A 25,136-nucleotide genomic window follows, 5' to 3' on the forward strand; every position below is an offset into this window, starting at 1 on the left:
CTTTTATCACTTCCGATAAAACGGGCAGAATTACATTTTCTAATTATATTGTTGATTTAAGGTGGGTTGAGCTGTTTAGGATTGATCCGAGTAGAGGCTGGTTAAACAATGGTTAAAATGCATGGAGGTGATTTAAATGAGGGTTGAACTGCATAGAGGATTGAGTTTAATGGGGAGGGGGTTGAGTTAAACGGAGGTTGAGTAGCATGAGGTTGATTTAAATGGAGGTTGAGTTGAACAAGGGTTCAGTTTCAGTCAAACCTCAAGAAATTTTTGTCTTTAAATCCATCATATATTTCTCTGATGTCAGACCGAACATAAAATACGTTTTGATAGCTTACAATAGAAATAAAAACTTAACAAATCTCAGTTCAGTTGAAATAGCTAATTTTTTTAAGAGGAAACTGTGCCAGATATTTTTTTATTTATTTATTTTGTTTACCAGACTACTTACCAGATTCGTCTAACGATATATTATTGCGCGCAACACTATTTTCTTTTTCCATATCAGTTGCGTTTGGCTGCAATTTCAGCATCGATTCAGAAGCACTACCAACACTTTGATTGTTCCCAATACTCAATTTGCTTTTAATACTGGCTTTAGGTGTAACGGCATCTGTATCGTCGTCTGAAAACAAGAGAAACAGATAAGGTCATTTAAAAGCCCTTAACTCTTTCATTGAAAACCCGATTGTCAAATCTGATAGGCAAAATATTAATTTAGCTCCATAGTCCCATTGTCTGATATGATTTCAAATGAAAATTCAACCGTTAGATTCTTGTTTGTTTGTTTGAAATGTTATTGGATAAAAGAAAAGATTCTTGGCATGTGCAAATTAAGAGTATACTAGACAACTGTGGGCTATCAGACTGGTAGGATGATGGCATTGGACCTGGGGTGGAAACTGGATTGATTGCAAAAGCTGTGGAAAAAGTGCTAAAAGATCAAGAGATCAGGTTTGGCAAGAAGACAAGCTTTAGTCAGAATCCCTTGGAATATAAAGAAAAATTAACGAAGCCTGGGGAAAAGAAGTATATATAAAATTTGGGCTTCAAAATAATACTTTAAAATGGATTTTATCAGTAAGGGGGAATTTTATGCAGCTTGGGGGGGAGAAGAAGGTATTTAGGGAGGGTTAAGGTTCATAGTGGTCCCTACACTTGTCTGACTTACCGGGATTCTGAAAATTTAGAACATTTTATGTTTTGTTGTAAAGAACTGATGGTACTTAGAAAGGAAATTTTTGGGAGGGAGGTGATGCATAGAAGTTGTTTAGAAAATAAAAAAGGAAGTAGTTACAAAGTGGATATTAAAATCTGGGAAAATTTTGTGAGTGTGGGGATGAAATATAGGGAGGGTTTTCTATCGTAGTGTTATTTTCAAAAGTGTTTGAACTTATTATGTTTTATGTGTTTTGTTGTATTTGCAATATCCATGGCCCATGGGGCTTTTGTGAGAAATGTATCTATATATGTATATCTATACCGATGTCAACAATCTTCCCTGTATAAGTCTTCGCTTATTGTCACCCTGCTAACCGGGAAGAAAACTGGTCATGCCTTAAAAAAAAAGAAAAAAAAAAAAAAAAAGTTTGTTCAAGTCAAAGTTCAGAATTACGTTAGAGTTTAAATATAACTTATCCTAAATGTGAGGGGGCCTGCTACCCCTGTAAGCCCCTCACTCTTAATACTAAATTTTAAGATAGGCTTTGTTAAGAATACAAGAAACGACCTAGAATTGTTTGAAACATAGGTGTAAAGAGCAAGGGGATTGAGGAGGCATCAGCCTCCATTAGGATTGGTGGGGTGATAGCCCCATATATGAAATACAAATAGATAAATTTATATAAAAAAAAAAACACGATCCTGGTAATTTAAATAGTGTAACATGTACGTAGGAAAGGGGGGAAAACCTTGTGATTCTATATACATGTTACGTAGTTTACGTAGAATCTTAATCTATGTGACTTCGTTTTTCGAACCATTCGAAGTGAAGAACTTCGTTTTTCATCAAAATGTGTAGATGAGGAACTCATTTTCATTAAGGATATTTTAATTGGGAAGGGGTATCCCCCCAAAAAATGTTTCAAACAATATAAAAAAAAGAAAAAATAACTGATCAAATATTATAGAAGAGAATGGAATTGACAAAAAAATTATACAACTTAACATAAAAAAATTTGTATATAGAAGACCTTGTTCTTGCAGAAAATTTTATTTTGGGACATCCCACCAAAATTTAGAAAATAGACTCCAACAAAAACTTTCAATTCAGCAGTTGCGGAAAACGTATTTGATGTTCCGCACCATTGTATAATGTTTGACAGATCAAAAGTAACTGATAATTGTGTCGGGCTCTTACAGTTTTAGAGAAATGATAGAAATCAATCAAGTTATGTATATGAGGATTAGTAAATACAGATATGAAGGGGAACATGGATTTTACATCCAATTTACATTAGCTTAATCAAAAAAAAAAAAAAAAAAAAAAAAAAAAAAAAGTATATACTTATAATAGTGAAGCAAGTCAATAGGTTTTCCATAATCAGCTCCATACAAGTTTAAAATTTAATGATAAAGATCAAGATGAAGTAAACTTTGGAATAACTCAACGAGCTTGTGCCGGAATAGCAATGCAAAAGAATCACTCGATTTTTCAAACATAATAGTTCCTTAACCTGTGCATGATTTTAACCTAGGGTATAATTTAGATTTTTAAGTAAAAGGACTATTTCATTTTGACAAAATTCAATACCAGAAGATAATTTTGACATACAATAGTAAAAATGTACAGACATCTTGCCTTGCTGTTGATGCTTTGAAGCTTCACCACATTGGATTTTGTTTCAATGTGTGCTTTGGTTCGTTTTTTTTTGTATTGCGTCAGTTTTATTTTCTTTACATGTTTTGTTTAGGCTAGTTTTTCTCTGTTGTAGTTGATAAAGACTTCTGGATGTGAAGCCAAAATATTCGTACTTTTATTATTATTATTTTCGCATTAAAAAGTGTTTTTTATTTCACACTGGCTTATAGTAGAATTTACACATTTTTAACATGTATTTTTACAACCAAGTCTGTCATAGAATACGTGAGGGCTTGAATGTCCCATACCTAAAGCCTTCTTCTTATCAAATCTACAATGCAACTGACCTCACATTCTATTTCCTCTTTTGCAGAACCTGCAAGCTTTTTTCAGATCCCTTGACTATTTGAATGTAATGTGCTAACTACAAAACACTGTACTCTTCAAAATAATTTGTTAAAATGCCTAAAAACCACCCTCAGTAAAAACAACTACTACAATACATATAAATTACAGTAACCTGTAATAGATAAACACTTCACCGCTAAGACCACAGTATATAAATTATAGGCAGTATGATCTTTCCCTATCTCAACCATTATAAAAACCCGGAACGAGGTGCGAATGCTCCAGAGAACGTAGAAACATAAGCGACATTAGATCTTTTCACGCGTAGACAAGTCAGATTTCTCTTGAAAGCGAATCTTGGCTATAGTAGTGCAATGTTATTATTAGATGTTTTTAGGAATTAAAAGTAGGTTTTGAAGTCTCAAGTTGGTTCCAAAGGCATTTTGAGAAAGTTTCTGCCAAAATACGTGTTCCAGGGTAATTGGACCGCTGATGGCAGATCAAATGAGAGAAGCTGTTTGTACGCACTAATGCAAGAACAAGTGGGAGGAGCTGTTTGTACGCACTAATGCAAGAACAAGTGGGAGGAGCTGTTTGTTCGCACCGAGAATGAAGAGCCAGAAATTATCTGCGGTAAACTTACTGCTATATCTTTATACTGTGGCTAAGACGGACAAAAAGAAAAAGGGCTAAAGAGTCTAGACTGAAAAGCCCACAAGTTCTAGCAGAAGAAGAAGACAGTTACAAAATAAAGTTCGTCTAATATAAAGTTCACCTGCTGTGAATTAGAAGAAGAAGAATGATTATTTAAATATGGAGAGATAATTAACAAATGAATATTTATTTTTAGGTGGATGATATCTTGATCTCGATCCAGTTCATTCAGGCAAAGGCAGGAATATCCCGCTTTTGCAGTTCAGAATTACTTCATAGAAATCTAGATGAAATACAGAACTTTCAATCAGTTATCATTTAACCAATGAACATCTATATGATTTTTAAGCCGGATTAAATTTAGAATAAATTACAGTGGATTGCAGTGACCATCAATTTCGCAATAAGTGAAATAATAAATTGATATTTATGGACTATTTTACTCACTTATATAGGTGCTGCATTATCGTAATATCTTTTTAACTTGATTTAATCATCTGAATATAATTAAATTGTACTAATACGCGAGCAGAAGAGGGAAGTTTCTTGTCGCAAGGGCCGTTGTACCTGCCGGGAGTGTGACTCCCTTAAACTGCAGGGATTTGGTAGCAAGAAACTACGCTTCCTTCACTTATTGGTATCTGGTTCTTATGATATGCCTATCCGCGCGTTGTACAGTGAATAATGAATAATGGACTTGTATTTTTGCAGTTTTTAATTTTTTGCAATTTAACCTTACTAATGGAGTGAATGATAACAAAATACTGAATTTTGGAAAGGAGTTTTTCCTGGACTGGACTTGTCGAGTATAATCGAAGCTAAAAAAAACTCCTCTATTATGCGGTCGTACCTGGGACTGAGCTTCCGAGAACACAGGGGCCTAAGGCTTTGGAAAGCCATCTAAAGGATATGTTAAGAATATTTTTGAAATGTGACGATGAAGACACAGACCCGCCGACGCTTGTAGTTCGTTCTCCAAATGACGTACCTGTCATCCCTGCTTTGGTTTATTCGAGTTTGAACGCAAAGTTGAATAGAATGGAACACTTCCTAAAGACTGTTTCAAGTAAGTTCGATTCGTATGATAAACGCTTTCCACCATTGCCTGCCCGTGCGCCACCACGAACTGATTCTCATGCCACTGTTGTTGTCTCTAAAGTGCCGCACACACTAAATGATCCGTTAAAATGCAAAGAAGTGCTCGACAAAGTAAGCCGTCATGACACAATTACCAAGCTAAGTTCGCGAGGTGACAAATGGCTGATTAATGTTGAAAAATCTGCTGCTGAAGAATTCAAAGACTGAATTTCAGTGATTTTAGCAGAATCTTCATCCAAGGTGATCACTAAGCGGTTTTTCGGGATAGTCAGAGGAATATCGAAGGACTTAGACCTCTCATTCTCTCAAGGATATTCAGGTGTGGTGGAAGCTATGCATCTCAGTGACACTGGCACGGCTAAGCTTGAGTTTTGCGACTCTATGTCAAAAGCCAAGGCTATGCAAAATGGTGTTAAACTTGGGTATGAATACTTATCTGTGAAACAATATCTGTCGGCACCTCGGTGTTGCCTCAAATGCCGTTCGCCAGACCAAAAAATTGCTGATTGTACAAGTTTGGTTGCGAAGTGTTCACGCTGCACGGGCCCTCATATTTCCACCAAGGATTCTACCTGCCAGCTTGATGCAAGATGTGCCAATTGTGGTGAAAATCATGCCTCCTTTAGTCTTGAATGCAAAGTGCTGAGAGATATCATTACCAAGAAGAAATGATTGTGGCCGTTTCGATTCTTTCGTTTAGTATAAATGGTACTCGTTTAAAGGAGCATGTGATTGATGAATTGTGTGACCGGTTTGACATAGTATGCCTTCAAGAACACCTCCTGACTTCTACCAGTTTTAACGTGTTAAAAAGAAGTCGTAATCATTCCGTCTTTACAACTAATCCTTGGGTCACTTTTGGCAGACCTTATGGTGGTCTCGCGTGCACCTGAGTTTCTTCTCTCTAGTGTGTTTACATAGCGATAATTCTATACTTTCGGTTTGGTTTGGTAATACTGTGCTGATAAAAGTGTATCTCCCGCGTAACAAAAACTATTTCCGATTTAAACGCGTATATGAAAGCCTCAGCAAATCTTAAGGCTATTCTTGCGTCTGTTGTATCGAGTGGTTATGATTTCATAGTGGTTAGTGACTTCAACACAGATATTACTAGTCAGTCAGTTCGATCCTATATAGTCCTTGGTACTTTTTCTGCTTATAAAATAGTCGAGAAAAATGTTGATTATTCATATATTCACCAATCTGGAAGTTTGCCTAACATTAACCATGTAATTTCCTCGCCAAATATTAATGTATCGACTGTTCTTGTTCATGAAGACGATCGCGATATTGGCCACCTCCCGATTTCGTTCGCTGCTTCAATAGTCGCTCTCCGTTCTACTAGACCATTTACACAAAGTTATAAGTTATTTTACAGGAATAACTGGAGAAGAGCTAATTTTGCACTTTATATTACTACGTTGTCCGCGTTATTTGGGTTCTATAAAAGCTCCTTACTATTTGCTTCAAGTTACTGACCGTTTTTCAAATGATAAGCAGTCTCTTAATGAATATTATGATAAAATAATTTTGTGCTTAAGACAAGCAGAGGCGACTGCTGTTCCTCTAGAAAAGATTAAAGTTAAAACTAGAAAAACCAGAATGGGTCTTGGACCCAGATTTAAAAGCTATAAAGAATAAAGCTAAGTTTTGGCTACGAATATGGGAGTCTTCCGGTCGGCCAAATCAAGGATTTGTCTTCGATCTGAAGCAAAGTACCAAGCGTGCATATAAAAAACGTTTACGGCAGTCTATGGTTTCTGGTTTTGATTTTCCGGCGTCGAGAAAAGAGTGGTCTCATGTTCTGAATTCTGATAAGCTTAGTAGGCCTAGTGAGTTTTCTGAGAGTCCTATAACAGTTCATACTCGGGTGTCGTATTATAATGATATTTTCGGCAAGGTGAACCGGGAAGTTGAAAAGCTTTTAAGTAATCTTCTTGAGTTGTGTTTGCCTAGTCGTATTTCTCAGAGTAACGTATTACCGGTTTCTACTGTTGAAATTGGTCAAGCTATTAAGAACACGCGACCTAGCTGTGTTGATCAAGACGGAATTTCTTCTTATCATCTGAAAGTAGTTTGCCCGACTTTGATAGCTAACCTTCAGCTAGTGTTTCAGATGTGTTTATCCAATTCTATGGTTCCAAGTTTTCTCTGTGGCACAGTCACCTCGGTTTTGAACCGTGGAAAAATTTTGTCAAAGTGTAGTTCATATTGACCAATTATTGTTTCGTGTGATTTTAGCAAAATTTTTGAATATATTCTTCTCCCTTTCATTTCAGAAAATGTTAATTTTGGTGAAAGCAATTTGGCTTTCAAAAAAGGCTGGGATGTCAGCACGCCAAGAGTGTTCTAGCTTCCCCCAGTTGCAATCTGCTAATAATAAATCTCCTCTGCATATCTGTGATCTTGATTTTTCGAAAGCTTCTGATAGTAGTCCACTCACACACACTCTATTCACTTTTTTCTAATAATATTAACCTTTCTATTGTTGTTTTGTTACGGTACTGGTATTCTAACTGTTTTATACGGATAAAATGAAATAGAGTAGTTTCTGATTTAAAGGTGTTTCTTCGAAGTGGGGTCCATCAAAGTGGCACGCTTTCTCTAACTATTTTTAAATTATGTATTGCTCCTATCTTTTCATCTTTGCCTTCGACTTTCATTTCTGATGGAATTAAATAAAAAAAAAAACTAGTTTTTTTTAACTGAAAGTAAAGAGCGACATTAAAACTTAAAACGAACAAAAATTATTCCGCATATGAAAGGGGCTGTCCCCTCCTCAACGGCTATCTTACATTTTTTATTACATTACAAATTCAAATTTTTATTACATTTTTATGACATTTTTATTACAAATTCAAATATTAGTAATGTTGTGATTCCCCAAGACAGCTAAACCTTCAAAGGAAAATTACATTTTCTCAGCTATTTAGCTCTATATCTTGTAGCTTACTCTGTTAATTTTTAACTACTTTTTTATTTAATGCTCGCTACCACCAAAAGCTGCTTAACGCCATATGGATATCTTTTTGATATAGATTGAACTTGTTAAACCCGGTGTCTATTTGGCATAATCTGTTGTCTCTTGATCTTCAAATCCAACAAAAAAAAAAAAAAAAAGCGAGAGATAGTTGTGACTAAACATGGCACGAAGGCTGCTACATCTAAGCAAACTCCCCAAACACCAAGAAGGCCGACACAGGTAAGCATATCGCTTCTCATTTAGGCCTAATTTGTGAAATCTCGAAATATTTAGATTTCTCCACTGCACAATTTCCCATTCCCAATATTTTAGTCACGAAATACACTATTTTTTTAGACAGGCACGGTCACCTGAATCAGAATCTGATTCTGAAAGAGAGGAGTTGGATTTGCAAGCAAAAGTTGTTGATAACAGTCTAAATGACTGTGAGAGTGACTGAATATTCCGCTCTTATAATCCAGTGCTTAGTTAATCAAAGTCATCAAAGTGTTACAAACCTCATTTTTTAATTGTATTCGATACTTATATAAAAAATAAAAATTGATGTATATTATTGTTGTAGGGCTTTTGTGTTATATATATATATATATATATATATATATATATATATATATATATATATATATATATATATATATATATATATATATATATATATATATATATATATATATATATATATATATATATATATATATATATATATACATATATACATATATATATATATATATATATATATATATATATATATATATATATATATATATATATATATATATATATATATATATATATATATATATATATATATATATATAATATATATATATGTTCTTAAAGATAACTGAGTCCATATACAGCTGAAGAATCATGACAATTGCTGACAGAATTTATACCCAGCAAAACTGGAGCAAAACCAAACACCAAAGGTAAAGTACCCACATAACTCAAAAAAGATTCTGCTTACAATTATACAAACGTACACGTGAGTACAAAAAAGAAACAACAACATCACATTGTATTTTATATTATAATTATTAAATTATATGATGTATAAGGATAATTTGTAAAACGAGTTCATTTTAAAAATATATTCGCAAATTGCATAGAATCAAGAATAATTAGTTTTACTTTTGAAAAACCAATTATTTGGCTCTGTCATCAGACAATACGATTATGAGAGAGTTTAACCAGAAAAACGGGTTCTTAATTTAGGAGGATTATCCAACCCCACTTATATGCATAAATTACTGTTAAAACTAACTGAAATATGATTTAATATTCGATTCAGTTAGTAGAGTTGTGGAACATTCGAAAAAAGCGATTTACACATTATGAAGCTCCTTTTTACAGTGAATCCATCAGTATTTTAAAAGATAGTAATTTAAGTTGTCCTTGGAATCAGATAGAAATACTTATGGAAACCCAATTTTTCATATAAAAACAGCACAAAGTTGCCAATCAATATTCAATAGCCTCATACCTAATTCAAAATGCCGCATATGCATAACACATTAACATATTACAACTTAGGTTATTCTTGTGCCTCATGATTTTTATTGCGTTTACTATAAAAGTTCCTAAATCAATTTACCAATTCTGACCAATTTTACTCATAAGAGTAATTCAACTGGTTTCTTCAGGTAAGATTATTAAATCTTAAAATCATAATTTTTTTTTACATAGAAGCAACATTAGAAGGACTTTTACCTGAAGATTGGTAGGAAAGAGCTTTTCTAGTTGGTTTCTTACAACGAAAGATTTCTTCATCTGAGTCAGAATCGGAGTTGAAACTAGGCCGTGTATTGTTTCGAGGAGTCTTCCAGACATCCTCGGTTGGCTCTCTTTGTGAAACAACTTCTTCATCACTTTCAGGTACTTCAACTCCTGATGATCCTACAGAGGCAATAGATGGCTGATGCGATTCAGATATTCCAATAAGCGATGTTTCATATACTTCAGATTGCTCATCATCACTATTTGGGGCAAGCATTTTGAAATTGGAGTCCAAATTCGGCAAATGTCACAATTATTGACTGGAAAGTTAAATATAGTAAATTAGCATGTAATTCAAATAATAACAATTTGAAATAGAGAGCAAACTTAAAAAGAGCAGCACCAAAAATCGTTTTGAAGTTGTTGGTTCAATAAAAACTATTTGACGTCTGCTCTTGCTCATACTAGTAATATTCTTTACAATCCAGAAAGTTCACAAGTTTTTTTTGTTTCCGTGAGTTACTGCACCAAAGTAACCCATCTCAGGGAGGTCAAACTTACCCCCTAGTCTGGGGTAAATCTGACACTCCCAGGTAAATCTTATGCTTGCAGAGATAAAATTATGTCACTTTAAAACATGATAGAGGACACTTCTATGTACAGAAATACCATGCAAAACTAAAACAATCGTCAATAGTTTTCATATACCACAGCGGAACACAGGTTTTCTTCTTACCATGTGGTAATTCCGACAGAGTCGGTCTTACCCCTGTACATAGAAAAAGTATCTGAGAATGGCCTTTTTTCCAATTTTTACTGTAAATGCAAAAAACATAAGACCATACTTCAAATAATAGGGACAAAATTTTAATTTCAATTGATATCCGAGAAAATGAGTTTTTTTTTTATTTTAAGTTGAAAAAAAGGGATTTGTATAAAAAAAAAGGTTATTTCAATTATTATCAGAGGGGGTCGCGAAAGCAAACTTTTGATCACTTGCAGGGCCTAGTGTGCTTCTTGTACAGGCTGATGACGTGCCAAATTTGGAATGATGGTAGAGTGAAGGGACCAGCTCCAGAAAGCTCCAATGATCTGGGAAAGATGTATTCTTCAATTTCATCTTTTTGGGGCCAGTCATATGAATAGTTGGCTAGGCTCAGACAGCGAAGATATTTTACGGAAAACAAAATTTTTGTCAGGAAAATCAAGTACTCATCCAATATACGAGCCTTGTTGATAACGTTTGCTATCGTAAGCTACAGTATATTGCTCATTTAGTTGAATTTTTAGCTTCTTTTTCTTAATTGTCACTGCCAACGGTATGATAGATGCCAATCTGTTCAGTATTGAAATCCAGTGAAACGTCATAGTCTTCACTGGAAAAATCATCTTTTTTTTCTTTTTCAGTTTTGGCTTGAGCATTTTTTTTTTTTACTTTCTCTTTCTTGTTCTCGAGCTTTTCTTTTTTCTCTTTCTCTATTGGTTCAAGACCTCTCAAAGCCTCTACAAATGTGATTACTTCGGTTTCTCAAGCATTTCTCTACCTACCGGATGTCCCGGGTGCTGAGGCATCAAGAAAAGGGCAGCATGCTGAGTCCAATAGAAGTTCTTCAAATAATTTCTCATGCGCATGAATCTTTTTTAGACTAACAAACATTGAAATAGTAATCTGATTAGTTGCAGCCTTCACTTTGGATGTTGCTCTTGTTAGATTACCGAGCCTCTGATGTCTTTGTCTCAACTAATCATTTTAACTTGCTGGATAAAACTTCGCCTTGTCAACCATGTTACAGTTGATACATTCTGCAATAGCGGAATCATAAATTCATGTCGTTTAAAATTATTTTTTAATCAGTGAAGGGGTAAGGTAAATCTCTCAGATCTGACATAAAATTTTCACGAGTTTTTCTTTTGGAAAGACGTGCTCGTTGCCAGTTCACGAGCTTCTGCTCATAACATCTTTAAACCAGTTATAGAGGAGTTCTGCTGTTTTCCATCTTTTCTTAGTAGGTGAAAAATATGCATCTGGATGGAATTTAATAAGTAGCCATGAACTCCAAGTATTTTCCCCCAATAAGATTACCAGTAGAGGCAGTTTCTCATCTGATGCACTAATATATGCGGGAAGATGTGTGTTACCCTGCCCATTGTCACCAGTTCACCGCTTTGCTGGTGATCCTTTGGCACCAGCGATTTTAAAGCTATCAAGATCGCGACAAAACAAAGTTCCGTCCAAGCTGTACCGACGTTCTGGTTTGTCTAAGATGTTTTTTTTTTGTAGCAGGTCATAAAATCCTAAAATAATGAAAGGGTTTGCTTATTGCACTGCCCTCGGGGTTTTAAAGTCACTCAGGTTCCTTAAGCAAGATGTTGTTTCATTTCTTAGACACAAACCACCAGTGTTCACCTTGTTGATTCTTTGTGAAATGAGTACTGATTTTGTTCTCACTGATATATTTTTTCACTTTGTCTAGAAGCCATTGTTTGGTAAGCCCCATGCCCCACTTTTCCATCACTTTGAGCAAATTTGCCATACTCTGCTCAAAATAATTGGGCAGTTTCAGATGTGTTCCAAGAGTAACAGTGGGCAAGTTGGGGAAATCTCTTTGCTTCTTTGTCTGATCAATTAGTATGTTATAAATTATGTATAGCATACATTGTTAAAATTGTAAATAGTTGACCAATACACTGAAATCTAAGATAGAACTGCCAAAACCTAGCCACTTGTATACACGGGGTAAGTCCGACCCCCCATGTCGGAATTTACTCCATATGGGGTAAGTCTGACGTGTCGCATTTACCCATAACTTTTTTTTTGGCGTAAGTCAGGCACCCCTTGTATCTCCTGAGTGGTTTGAGAATAAAATACTAATGAATAACAGTAATTACTTAGACTATCCCATTAATTTATCAGCTATTTAGAATAATTTTATCATCTCTCCGTTTTTCTGCTCTATCCCTTAAAATTTGCTACCTACCTCGCTGCCAACAAAAATGCCCTTCTCGAAATTTTTAAATTGCTTTATTGCAAAAGGAATTGAAAATATTGAACACTGTTGTCAAGAACCCAAGCTAAAGGAAGAAGATGACATACGGAACCAAAGACATCTGTGATCACTGAGCTAAATAAGACAGGGCATCGGAGTTACCCCTGTGTTGGATCTACCTAATTTCACCCTACCCCTTACAAAGCACCACACTGAAAAGCTCATCTCACAGCCTCCCCTAAAGGAATCACTAAAAAATGACCTGAAGAACTTCTTAGCAATATCTAGTGCCATTCAACCCTGCTGTCTACCACTCTTAGGTACAACTGAAGCAGGATTTGTATCAGCAACAGACAAAATTTAAAACACATCTGATCAGCAACATAACGAATTTACACCCAACATGCACCTTTTCACCATTAACTCCAATACTGTAGATATAATCAACTTCCTGAAATCACAAAAACTACAATGATGATGAAATGACCAAAATGTACTTACCTAGCCACACCCTTGGACAAGCAAAGCATGGTCTTGCCCTACTTCTAACAAAGCTAAGAATCAACATAACATAAGGTAGACATATACACCAATACATTTCCATTTTCACATAGAGCATAAGATCCTTTTCAGAGACTAAGATACAACTATATGAGGTAACAACTTTTATAATGTTAAATAAAATAGCTTGCCTACAGGAAACCCACCTTAACCAAAATGAGTATATAAGGATCCTAGTCTATTTGGTTCTAAAAAAAAGGTCATCTTTAAGAAAAGGTGGTGGCATGGCATTCCTCATCAAAAACATAATTCAATATGGTAGGCTACTGTGATATTGATTTTCCCTGTTTTAATAATGATGTTGATGCCAATGGGGTCAAAAATAGGCTGAGGAATCTATAAATGGTAGGCTGATTGGAGGGCTAGTTGCCCTCCAATCACTTTCGACTATTAGAAAGGGCACTAGCCACTCCCATTTCCAATCGAATGAGCCCTTTTCGAAGTTTCTACGACAACTCCATCGATACGAAGTCCCCGGCTATGGAGAAAAAATAAATATTAAATTGTGCCCACATCTTTCTTTACTTAATATATTTTTCTCTACTATATATATATATATATATATATATATATGTATACATACAGACAAATGGGTATTTGCTAGATAAATGGGTGGAAAAGCGTGATTTAAAATTGCGTTTACAATATTTACTGTTGTTTTTTGGGGTTTAGGAGGGGGGAAGGTACCTAGGTTAGGTTACGTATTTAATATATGCTATGCTTTATCTGCTTTCAATCTGCTACAGCATACCCACACATTCCTCATGGCATTATTTGTAAGGCAAATTAGTCAGCTTTCAATGATAAGCTTACTTATGACAGTTCCACACTTTGCCACTAAAATACAACAACCAATGCATAGTTCACAGAACTAATATATATGTAAGAATCATTTATTAAAATGCAAGAATCATACAACCCCTCTGAAAAAAGCAAAAAAGATAAATCCTCATTACATCCTCAAAGAATGGTGGTCAAAAGTCTACAAAGAAAATTGGGGAAGGGAAAAGAAGAGTTAGAAGAGACAAAAAGTGCAGGCGATCCAGAAGTTTAACTAAAAATATCAATCTGAGCAAACCAACATGCACAAATGGAAAATAGGTTGATCCGGAAAAAAAATTAGGGGGGGGGGGGACTGGTTGATCCAATAAATTTGCGTTAGGAGCAAGTTTAATTAATGCAAACTTGAGTTAATTAAGTAAATTACACTACTTTAGACTACGCTAAGGGGGCGCGCACCCCCCTCTGGGTCCGCCACTGACTCTGAAACAATATAGGAAGCATGCCACCACCAGGCTGTGAAACGAATTTCTTGGCTAACAAAGTAGTTGACCTATGGAATCCCGTCAGCCAGAAGACAGTTTTTTCTCCGATTGTTGAGGCTTTAAAACCATTAGTTGACAAGGATTAGTGCAGCAGGCCATGAGGTATAACTTGGGATATTCCTGATGAGCTCATCCACCTTAACCACTGGCCAGCAAATGCAGGATTCTGGATTCATCCTTATCACTGGCACATGTGATTTAAAGTAAGGTAATATATCCAAGTCTTGTTTAAAATGGCACTGACAATGGGCTACTTTCTTCCATCATTTAACTCCATTGAGCATTGGTGTATTGGGCTATTTTTCCCAAAGTAGATTGCTTTTTATTGCATGATATTAAGCTCCAGCCTCCAGCTGTCAAATCCTTGTACAACAGAAAAATGAGTCCAAGTCTCCTTGAATGGATTTTATCTTATCTGGACTTTGACAGATTCAATTACTTTTTAGATAATTTCGGAGACCACACTTCCTTTCCATGATGATAAAATAAAAGTTCAAAATAGGGATAAAATCCTTTTTAATAGACAATGTATAGAAATTCACAAAAATACCAGATATTTCGGTCACTGTATACGTGACCGAAATATCTGGTATTTTTGTGAATTTCTAAACAATGTCTATTAAAAAAGATTTTATCCCTATTTTGAACTTTTATTTTACAATTACTTTTTAATCGTCTGCTTAAAGTCCTATTTCATTTCTGATGTTTGGAAGTGTGTCATTAATGAATATATTGAATAAAAAAGCCAAGAACTGTGCCTTGGGGCATTCCACCTCTTATTTCCACAACATCCAAAAGAAATTTTCGTCTGTTTTCCCCTAAAACTTATACTAACTGTTTTGTATTATTTAGAATAAGACATCATCCAGTTAACAAGTTTTGCATTGATTCTAGCTTAATTCCAAGTCTCTCGCAGCACATCGAATCAAATACTTCTACAAGGTAGTTTGGTGAAATATTCATAAGCATAAACAAGATTAGCATCAACTGACCAAGCAGAATGGAAACCATGGTAGCAGGGGGAAACCAGTTTACTCAAAGTCAAATATTGGACAATTGCAAAGTTAACCATAGTTTCAAGTAACCAGTGCCTGATTTCTCTGTATGGAGTTATAGACCCAATCATAGTCATTGCAAAGCTGAGATTGTAGTATGAGAAGTACTTGGACTCAACAAAAAGCTTATTTTGTATCTTTCTGTAATTTGTTATCTGAAGATTTTTTTTTTTTTTTTTTTTTTGGAGTTGTGAGATTAGAATGTGTTTTGTGCATGTTTTGTCTGTTCCTTTTCCTTTTCGGTGTTTCATGCAATGTGTGCATTGTGGGCAATAAATTTCTTGATTTGATTTTAAAATCTGAAATCACCTAGTTGCTTAAAATTTGTGTATTGGTAGAACCCCCAACACATGAACAGTGCCTAATTTTAGACAAATATTTCGATTAAAATATATTTAATAAATATAGATAGATCCTTATTTTGAACTTGATCTGAATAATCTTAAATATTTAGAACTGGCTAACTGTAATTAAAAATTATCTTTTCAATATTTTAAGTTTAAACCTATAACCTAGTCTAATGAAACCTCTTCCAGACAGTTATCTGTGGCTGAATCTGTTAATGATTGACCCTGTCTGTGACTGAGATGTTTTGCCCGAACTTTCAAACCCTGTGCCCAAGATTGAGCAGTATTATCAAAGATTATGCTCCAACTGAAATACACACTTGTCATTAGGCTCTACTATTAACTATCAGTGGATGTGAAATAGATCTTAGTTAGTGGCACCAATTGGCAAAAGGGTCGGGAAGGGGACAAAATATTTTTTTTTCTTCAAAATCTAGGTGCAGTGGCAAGCTATTTTCAGTGAAAATATATAAAAGAAGACTTTTCAATGAGTAATACAAAAAATAAAATTTCTTTTAATTTAGAGGGACAGATGTCCCTCCCCTATTATCATCACTGGGCCTAGAGAGCTTTGTACAACTATACAGCCAAAATATTGAACCTAATGACATATTCATTAACAAAACAATGATACACAAAAAAATGTTTTGAGCCTCATACCTTTGTTCTATCCTTATTTATAAGGTTTTAAGGACTTGAAATTCTTTTTGGTGCTGGTGCATTATATGCTACACAGCACTATAGACTGTAAAAGCAAACCAGACATGGAGACCCATCGAACGGGTATTTGCTATCTAAATTGATTGCAAATCGTGGTTTCTTATCGATTTTACAATATATAAACGGTTGTTTTTTGGGGTTTAGGGGGGGGGAGAGGGACCTTGGGGAGGTTACGTATTTAATATATGCTATGCTATACCCCCTAATGTGCAAATATATAGCCCCAATTTTGTTTTTAAACTATTATATATTCATCCCATTTTATTTTATTCATTAGCATTGACCAAACTTGACTTCTTTCATGTGTAGAATATAATGCACGAATACCTTCTTTTCTTAAATTTTGTAAAAAAAAACCTGGTGGTAAATATTTAGTGGTTCATCTCTACACAAAGAAAAACTATAAAATTCTGGAAATTGCTGCACATTAAAACATTCTAATATACGTACTTATATTGTTCCTGACAGCACATTGCTTTACTTTACCATCCTTCCCCTTAGTGGACAAATATGTAGCCCAAATTATAAACACTCTTTGTATTTTCAATAGCAAAACTATTTCCTCCTAAGTAATTAAATAGAAGCAATAAACAAGCGGCAGGAAGAAAGAAGTTACACTATTGAAAATACAGAGAATATAAAATTTTTCTATAGCCTATATTTGTCCATTTGAGGGGGGGGAGGGGGATAAAGAAAAGCATTTTGGAATGATATAAGCATGTGTGCAAAAAGTTCCAAAGCTACCAGTAGCAGAATTCCAAAAGCTGCCAATACTTTAGCAGCACAACTTGTATTTTGACACCATTGCTTTGAGCAAAAAGTATTTTTAAATGTAAAATTTGCAGGAAAGTAACAAAAGTAACTTAGTATAAGTTTTACTACTGAAAAAATATTATAAGTTTTCTGAATCACAATTCACAATGTAATCTAATTCAGTGGCAAGCCATATACTAGACATAAATGTCATACTCCATAAATTTATATGTACCTTTTTATCAAAAGTACTGTATCTATTTTCTCTAATACTGCTAGTGGAGTATAGTATTCAAAGTCTGAAGTATACTGTATATGGCTTACTGCTGTTACTTTATGAAGGGATTTGTACACTCCAATGTTATTGGTATTACAAAAATAATACATACTCAACTGCATGCTTGATACTCATTGATCACTATACTACAACTATAAAAAGCACCATTTGGTTTTCTGGGAGAACAATATTGATTGGCAGCCTGGCAGTCACATGCATTATGAAGCTGTGATACTAGTTTTGCCCTAATCTAATCCCCAAAATAAACAGAAAAATTGCTGCTACATTGTAGGGTGGCTGTTTAAGGCAACTAATCTTCCACGTTCCAGCTTTCCCATTACCTGCTTTAACTGTATATACACCTTGATAGCTACCAGTCCTTTTAAGATTCTTTCAACTGACAAATAAATGGTTTTGAGAGAATCTGGCTTTTGTGCAAGATTTGGACAAATATTCACTTTCAGTTGAAGAGAAGTGGAGTAAGTAAAAACTTGTCCACAAGGACGAAGGATATCAACAACTTAAAAGTAAATGTTCACATAGCAACATTGAAACTCAATGACCTTTTAGTTTGAACAAGTTTTAAAAAGCAGCAGCAAGCAAAAAAATACATCTCTTCTTGCAGAAGAGAAGAGATACATCTCTTCTTACAGAAGAGAAGAGATACATACATCTTGTGGGAAGAGATATTTCGGAAGAGATACATCACCTGGTAAAAAAAAATGAACATTAAATATATAGTCAAAATTGTATAATTCCAATGTATTCTGTCACCCACCACTTGTTTTCCATTGATTGTAAGATAATTGTTTCTTAATACAAAGAGATAAAACTGGTTTGTTCTCGAGTTTTACAGTTTTAACTTGAGTGTTGGCAGTATAATACATAAGTACCCTATAATCTATCCCACATTGATTTATTATGTATTTAAGGTTAATATATTTTGTCCAAAACCTAGAGTAAAAGAAAATAAGACTCAAAACTAAATTGTAAAAAATAAGAGAGAAGGTTAGCATCTGAAGGGGGAGATTTACTCTTTGAGTAAAACAAGGTCTTGAATGATATGTTCATCTAATTTATAGCTTGATAATGAAAATATCTCCAAATTATTAACCATGCTTTCAGTTTTTCATTTTAGAATAATTTTTCAATTTAACTCTCTGATATTTTCAGAACTTTGATAAACAGAATAGCAACAGAAAACAAAATTTAAACTCACAGTCCAGCTGTCTAAAATAACCCTCTTTGTATCAATGCTCAGAATTACACTGAAAGTAAACTTATTCAAATGAAACTGTTTACCACAAGTAATAAGAGAACCTTTGATGAAATGATATAGTCTTATAAATATTATGCTTTGACTAGCATAGGAAGAAAGGTCAGTAATTCAATATCTATGTCTGGTTTTTCATGTGTAATTTAATAAATGATTCAAACAAAACTTTGAAAAGTAGTTAAAAAATTATGTCAAGTTAAGTGAAAGTGATAGTTAATAGGGGTGGATTGCCACTAGTGATAAATCACTAAGGATGGCAACCCTGAACAAAAGAGAATTTTTGGAGAACCAATTTTTTTTGAGAGGACAGATTTTTGGGGAAATACCCCAAACTTTGGGGATAGTGGAAGCACTGGTATTTACAGAAAAAATCAGTCCACCAATTTTACTAGGCCATAAAAACTGCTAAAAAGCATTGCTACCCCACTTTTTGCAGAGCAGAGCACAACTTGCATTTTGACAACTTTTCTTTGAACAAGAATTATCTTTACATGTAAAAATGGTATTTTCAGACAAAATCTGCCAACAAATTTGAAAACTGCTAAGTAACATTGGTACTTTGCTACCCCACTTTTTGCATGGCAGGATATAAGTAATGGCAAATATATACAAGATTCCATAAATGATACAAGGACAAAGTGAACATTCTATTAAATTCCTTTTTGCAAGTTTTTTCAGATATACTGACCAATTCACTTGCAAATGTACCCCCCCCTCCAAAATATCTGAAAACTAAAATTGCTGAGATATTCTTCTTTTCAGATTATCCCATTTTCTTCCATTATTATACCCATTTAAAATAATTTTGAATAATATTTTGACAAATAACTTGCACCAAATCACACACATAGATAAATTGCTAACTGAGAAGATAATCAGCTTCATTAGCATAATTTTAGCATTTTGATTAGGGGCAAGAGGGGAGGGGTCCACATCTAGGGGTCTGGCATACCCTTCAGGAAAATGGAGGATTTCTGAGGGACCTCCCCTGGAAATTATAAAAAAAGAAGCCTAGACACATTTTTTAAGCTGGCTGAAAACTTATTTTATAAAATTATTTTATAATGGATACAAAACATTAAAAAATAAAGGCAGTGAGGGCCTGTCATAAATTTTAAACAGAACATTTTCTTCAAGCAGTAACAAAGAAAATTACTGTTTCTGTGCCCATCTGGTGGCAGAGGCTCAAAAGGGGATTCCTAGTGCCCTGTGTGCATGGTGTACCCAATGGGAGGAATGCCTCCATCCCTAGTCCCTAAACAAGGAATCTAGCTGCATGACTTCACCACAGCAGAAAGGCAACAAAAGTCCTTTCAATTCATTCTTTGATTAAATAAAAAAAAATCAACTGAAAGTAAGAAGCAACATTAAAATTTAAAACAAGCAGAAATTAATGTGCATATAAGGGGGGTTGCTCCCTCCTCTATACATCACTCTTCACATTTAAGTAATTTATAACTTTAGAAAAGCTTCTTATTCTACTTAAACAGTCCTTGTGTTTAAAGAGCTGTCCTTAAACATCTGGGACAAAAAGTCAAACATTAGTGTAAAGAGTGGGTATTGAGGGACCTTGGTATTGTTTTTGATAATCATTTAATAATTTGTTTATAACCCACTTTTATACAAAACAAGCAGAGTAAAGCACACTAAAAAGGAAAAAAAAATCAATCAAATACACAGAAACAAAGATAACTTAAACCTTAATCACTGACAAAAACACACAGATAATATTATGGTTTGGGCCTAGGGACACAAAGGCATTTCTTGTCAAATTATTACTAAGCAATTCAAACGATTGGATAATGTCGGGAACACCATACTTCTCAATAATACGTGTCTTACAATATGAAGTGGGAAGGTACAATAAAAATTTGCAATATCTAAAATAAGGGATATGGATCTGGCACAAATCATTCTTATTCAATAACAAATACATTCCACTAAAAAACAAGACAGAATGGTCACAATATGTGGAATACGTTTTAACTAAAGCTTGGCGTGAATATTTTCCACAGTTAGGTACAATTTTCACATATCCAATCTTCAACTTTTCTTTAACATCTCTCAGAACTTGAAGCTGCAAAAAAGTGAGTGTTCCTAACCACCCTAAACTCGTAAAACATTGCGAATTACTGAGGATCCACAGGACAAATTATGAGCTGATGATTTGGGATTGAAAGCTAAATATTTGCATTTATCAAAATTCAAAACAGATCAACATCCTAGAAATACGTTGCATCAATAATGCCAAAATAGACTTGGTCCAGCTTAAAACTAGCAGGTCATCCACATATGCAATATAAGACACATCAGATAAATTATAAAAATACAAAGGCTTGATTCCTAATAACACATTTTGAATGCAAGCATTAAATAGATAAGGTGATAGCACCCCACCCTGTCATACTCCAGATTGAACTGGTATATTACCGCAGTACCCTGTACCAGATTTTAAACAAAGAAACGAATTATTATACCAAAATTTAAGTACATGTATAACAGAGGGGTTCACTCCAAACTCTGACAAAGAGTGCCACATTTGTGCATGGCAAATACTATTGAAGGCTTTAGATAAATCCAAAGCACAAATATGTAACTCATAACCTTTCGACTGGGCATCATAAAGAATTGAAGCTAAAACCTTATGCACATGTTGGCACCCAATACGAGGTTGAAACCGAAATTGGTTTGAGTCTTTTGCAGTTTGTTCAAAAATACATGGGAGCTGAACATATTCAAAAACCTTACTAATATTGCAAGCAACATTGATGGGCCTATATGAACTGCAATCCAAAGGGTCTCTTCCGTATTTAAGAACCGAAGTTACTGTTCTGCAAAGGAAGGAATCAGGCACCATTGACAAAGATAAACAGAACTGAAAAAGTAACTGGAGCTGAGCAACTAGTGCCAGACAATCACAACATAAATGGTGAGCGCTAATCCCATCAAGGTCACTTGATTTAGACTTAAGTTTAAGCATACAATTAACAATACTTTTAGTCGAGACAGGAATAACATGATGTTTCAAAACTTTAGGTGGCAAAAATTTAGAAACTAAACCCTGAAAATGATAATGATCACTAAACTCACTCTTACAGAAAATATTTTTATAATGCCCAAGCCAAGACAAATCTGGGATAACATCACTAGTCCCTAATGAATCAACTTTAGATGTATTAATGACTTCTTTCCATTGTACTGCACTTTTAGGGAACTCAGCACCATTATATCAAACCAAACAAAGATACTGTTTAAACTCCACTTTTGTCTTACTCTTTATATCAAACACTTGGCCTCGCAAGGGCCGCCCACATGCAATCCAGATGCATAGCCAGAGTTTAGCACGATTTTTGATGGCTTTAAGACCTGGGTCTTCTTTCCAAATTGGACTTTGAGTTTTGAGTTTAACCCGGAGAAGGGGAACAGCCACATTCTCAGCTTGTTTCATGCACTTAACTAAATGAAGATAATAAACATTCAGTTGCACTCTGGCTTGTGGCAAAAAAAACACTAGTGCACAGTAGATTAAAAGGGATCTTGATGCAGGACAACAGAGTTGTTAGGGTAAAAATATATAAAGGCCAATTGACTTTGCTCCACTCTTGTTTCATCCACGAGTTTTTTTTTTTATAAGTAGTAACACAAGGATGATTAGATGAATCAGCAGTTAATGTCACAGTAAGGGAGATGGAAGGTGGTCAAGATCACGATTGTCTTCATCAACATGAACGACAGAACAGGGAACATTGGCAGAGCAAATACAATGATCAATATTGGTCACAGTTCCCCTATTATGAATATAACTGTAATTAGGAGCTTTGGGTACCATGCGGTAGCCAATAGGCAACGAATCTAAAACTAAGTTGGCACGAGTAGAGAAGCTATGAACATCACAATTGAAGTCACCTATCATTAGCCAATGATACCCATGCTTTTCAATATTGCATAACAGAGTTTTAAGTGATGAGCAGGCATTAGAAAACTTAGTAAGTGAAGCTGGACGTTTCTGATTGCAGGGAAGATATACATTTATAAGTACAAGGTGACCAAGTTGTATTGCCATAATATTATCAGAGGAATGACAAAGGAGTAGCTAATTGTTTGATAACACATGCAAGGCCCCCAGAAGGTTGGCCTTTTGTTTTTTGGGCAGTGGTGGTAAAGACAATATAGTGGCTACTTCTTCATAGAGAGTTAATGGAGATGGAGGGAAGTAAATGTTCTTGCAAGAACAAAATGTCAAAATCATTCATTTTTTGATTTAATAATCCATCTTTATCTTTTGTGCCATTGATATTAAAAGAGTCAATTGAGACAGACAATTTGACATTCATTTCCAAATCACATGTTTGCTCAGGACATCATGAAGAATACAACATTTTAGGCTATACGATACATGATTCCCCTCACAATTAGTGCATTTTGGATCAAAAACACAGGGGGAATCACGGGATGATACATGAGAGCCGGCACAGCGGCTGCATTTTGTTGGCTTATCGCATTTGGTTTTCATGTGGTTGGGAGATTGACAATTATGACAGCAACAGGGCGGCCACAGGAATTCAAAAATCCAGAATGATTCATAGCCCACCTTGAGCCTGAGTCATAGGCTATTACTCTGGGCTACTGCATCAGCAAAGGTAATTTGAGGTTTGATAAACAAATATTAGCTGTATTGCATAAAGTAAACTACAGTTTGCTTTGCATCAAAAGAATATTTAACCAGCAAAGCTTTAATACACAGTATAAGAGAATGAAATGATGTATAGTTGAATATTGCACATCTGTGTTGTATCCAAGAAGAAAAATCTGATTTATAGCTTATTGAAAAAGTGCAAAAACAGGCACAAAAATTTGTTCCTTATTTGAAACATTTACCTAATAAGCAAAGGCTAAGCTGTTTGAGCCTACCATCTCTGCCGTTTGAGAGGGATAGATTATACTCAGTTACACATTTAAAATTGTTAAAGGTGATAATAATTTATCTTGTAGAGATTTTTTTCAGTTTAGCCATATATAAATTGGTCCATAAATCATGGAACATGTTGTCAACCATTTTGTTTAAAAAAATAATGTTACAATTTTTAAAACAGCTTTGGTTGGAACCTCTTTTTACAAAAGCCAGCATATAGAACCATAATATTTATGATATTATTATGATATATTTTACTTAATGCCCAAAGAGGAGTGTCATTAATTTGTTTCATTGTGCATTCTGAAGTATTGGTTTGTTTTCTGTAATGTCTTAAGCCTATGAAATATATTTATTCCATAATATACCAATTAATAATGATTTTTGGTACCAATTAATACCCAGATATCCAGCTCTTGTTTATTGCCCTTTTTGTTCATTGTAAAGTTAGTTTATTCCTTGTTATTACACTTTTCATTCTTATTCTGAAATGTGAAGGGCTAATGGGGCTATAACATTTATGTCTTTCCTGCCAAGAGTCAGAAAGTTGTCTCTATTTTGGGTATGCTGTTGTTGTTATTTTGTAATGGCTATCAGACTGTTACATTTATAGTTGGGTTGCTGTATTTTTCAATTGTATTTGTAATGAAACAAGCCTATGGTTTACTCCATTTTTTGGCTTAAAATAATATTGATCAAATTTATTGTACATCCTTCCATTATTATTTGCATTTTTTAACTTTGGATTGTTATCCAATATTCAACACAGTCACTCAAGCTATACTGGATATCTTGAAGTATTTTTAGCATATACAAGTAAAGGTTGAGAATTGGGCCTATTCTGAAGGAAACACAGTAGAACAAAACAAGAGACATTTTTAGATTGCTAGTTTTATGCCAATATCAATAGTTTTGTTCACATTTTTGACAGTTCATCCCTAGACTCTCTCTAGTGGTCTCATATAGCCCTAGGCTATACAAAGACCTAACCAAAAATAATGGGACTTTACCTTATGTGCAGAGAGCACCAATGAGTCATATTCCCTAGTGTTTTTTCTGCTTTGTATCAGTTTTCTTTAATTATTACTTTTTCTGTTCAGCCTAAGGCTATATGAGACAGTTAGAAGGGAACTGGGGATGAATTGTCAGAGACACAAACATAACCATAAAACTAGGCTAATGATCTAAAAATATGTCTGTTTTTGTTACCGGTATAGCATATCTCCCTCTGAAGAGAGGGTAACCAAATGGTAACATTTGGGTAACCAAATACCCATTAGCACACACAACAGATTAAACCATGGAAACAACAACAACA

The 25,136-nt window shown here is 34.5% G+C and overlaps 1 protein-coding gene across 1 annotated transcript in view; it reads right to left on the reverse strand.

The window, feature by feature from the left end:
- LOC148951142 (transcription termination factor 2-like) overlaps positions 1 to 25,136 on the reverse strand; it is a 54,811-nt gene that overhangs the window by 25,064 nt on the left and 4,611 nt on the right. Inside the window, exons 2-3 of the mRNA XM_089090659.1 lie at positions 9,600 to 9,925; positions 455 to 628 (exon numbers count right to left, since the gene is read on the reverse strand). Coding sequence (XP_088946785.1) covers positions 455 to 628; positions 9,600 to 9,882 — 457 coding nt within the window. The 5' untranslated portion in view covers positions 9,883 to 9,925. The remainder of the gene's footprint in view (positions 1 to 454; positions 629 to 9,599; positions 9,926 to 25,136) is intronic.

Source organism: Artemia sp. Qi Xiang Cuo, chromosome 6 (genome assembly GCF_049724085.1).
Source record: "Artemia sp. Qi Xiang Cuo chromosome 6, ASM4972408v1, whole genome shotgun sequence".
Taxonomy (NCBI): domain Eukaryota; kingdom Metazoa; phylum Arthropoda; class Branchiopoda; order Anostraca; family Artemiidae; genus Artemia; species Artemia sp. Qi Xiang Cuo.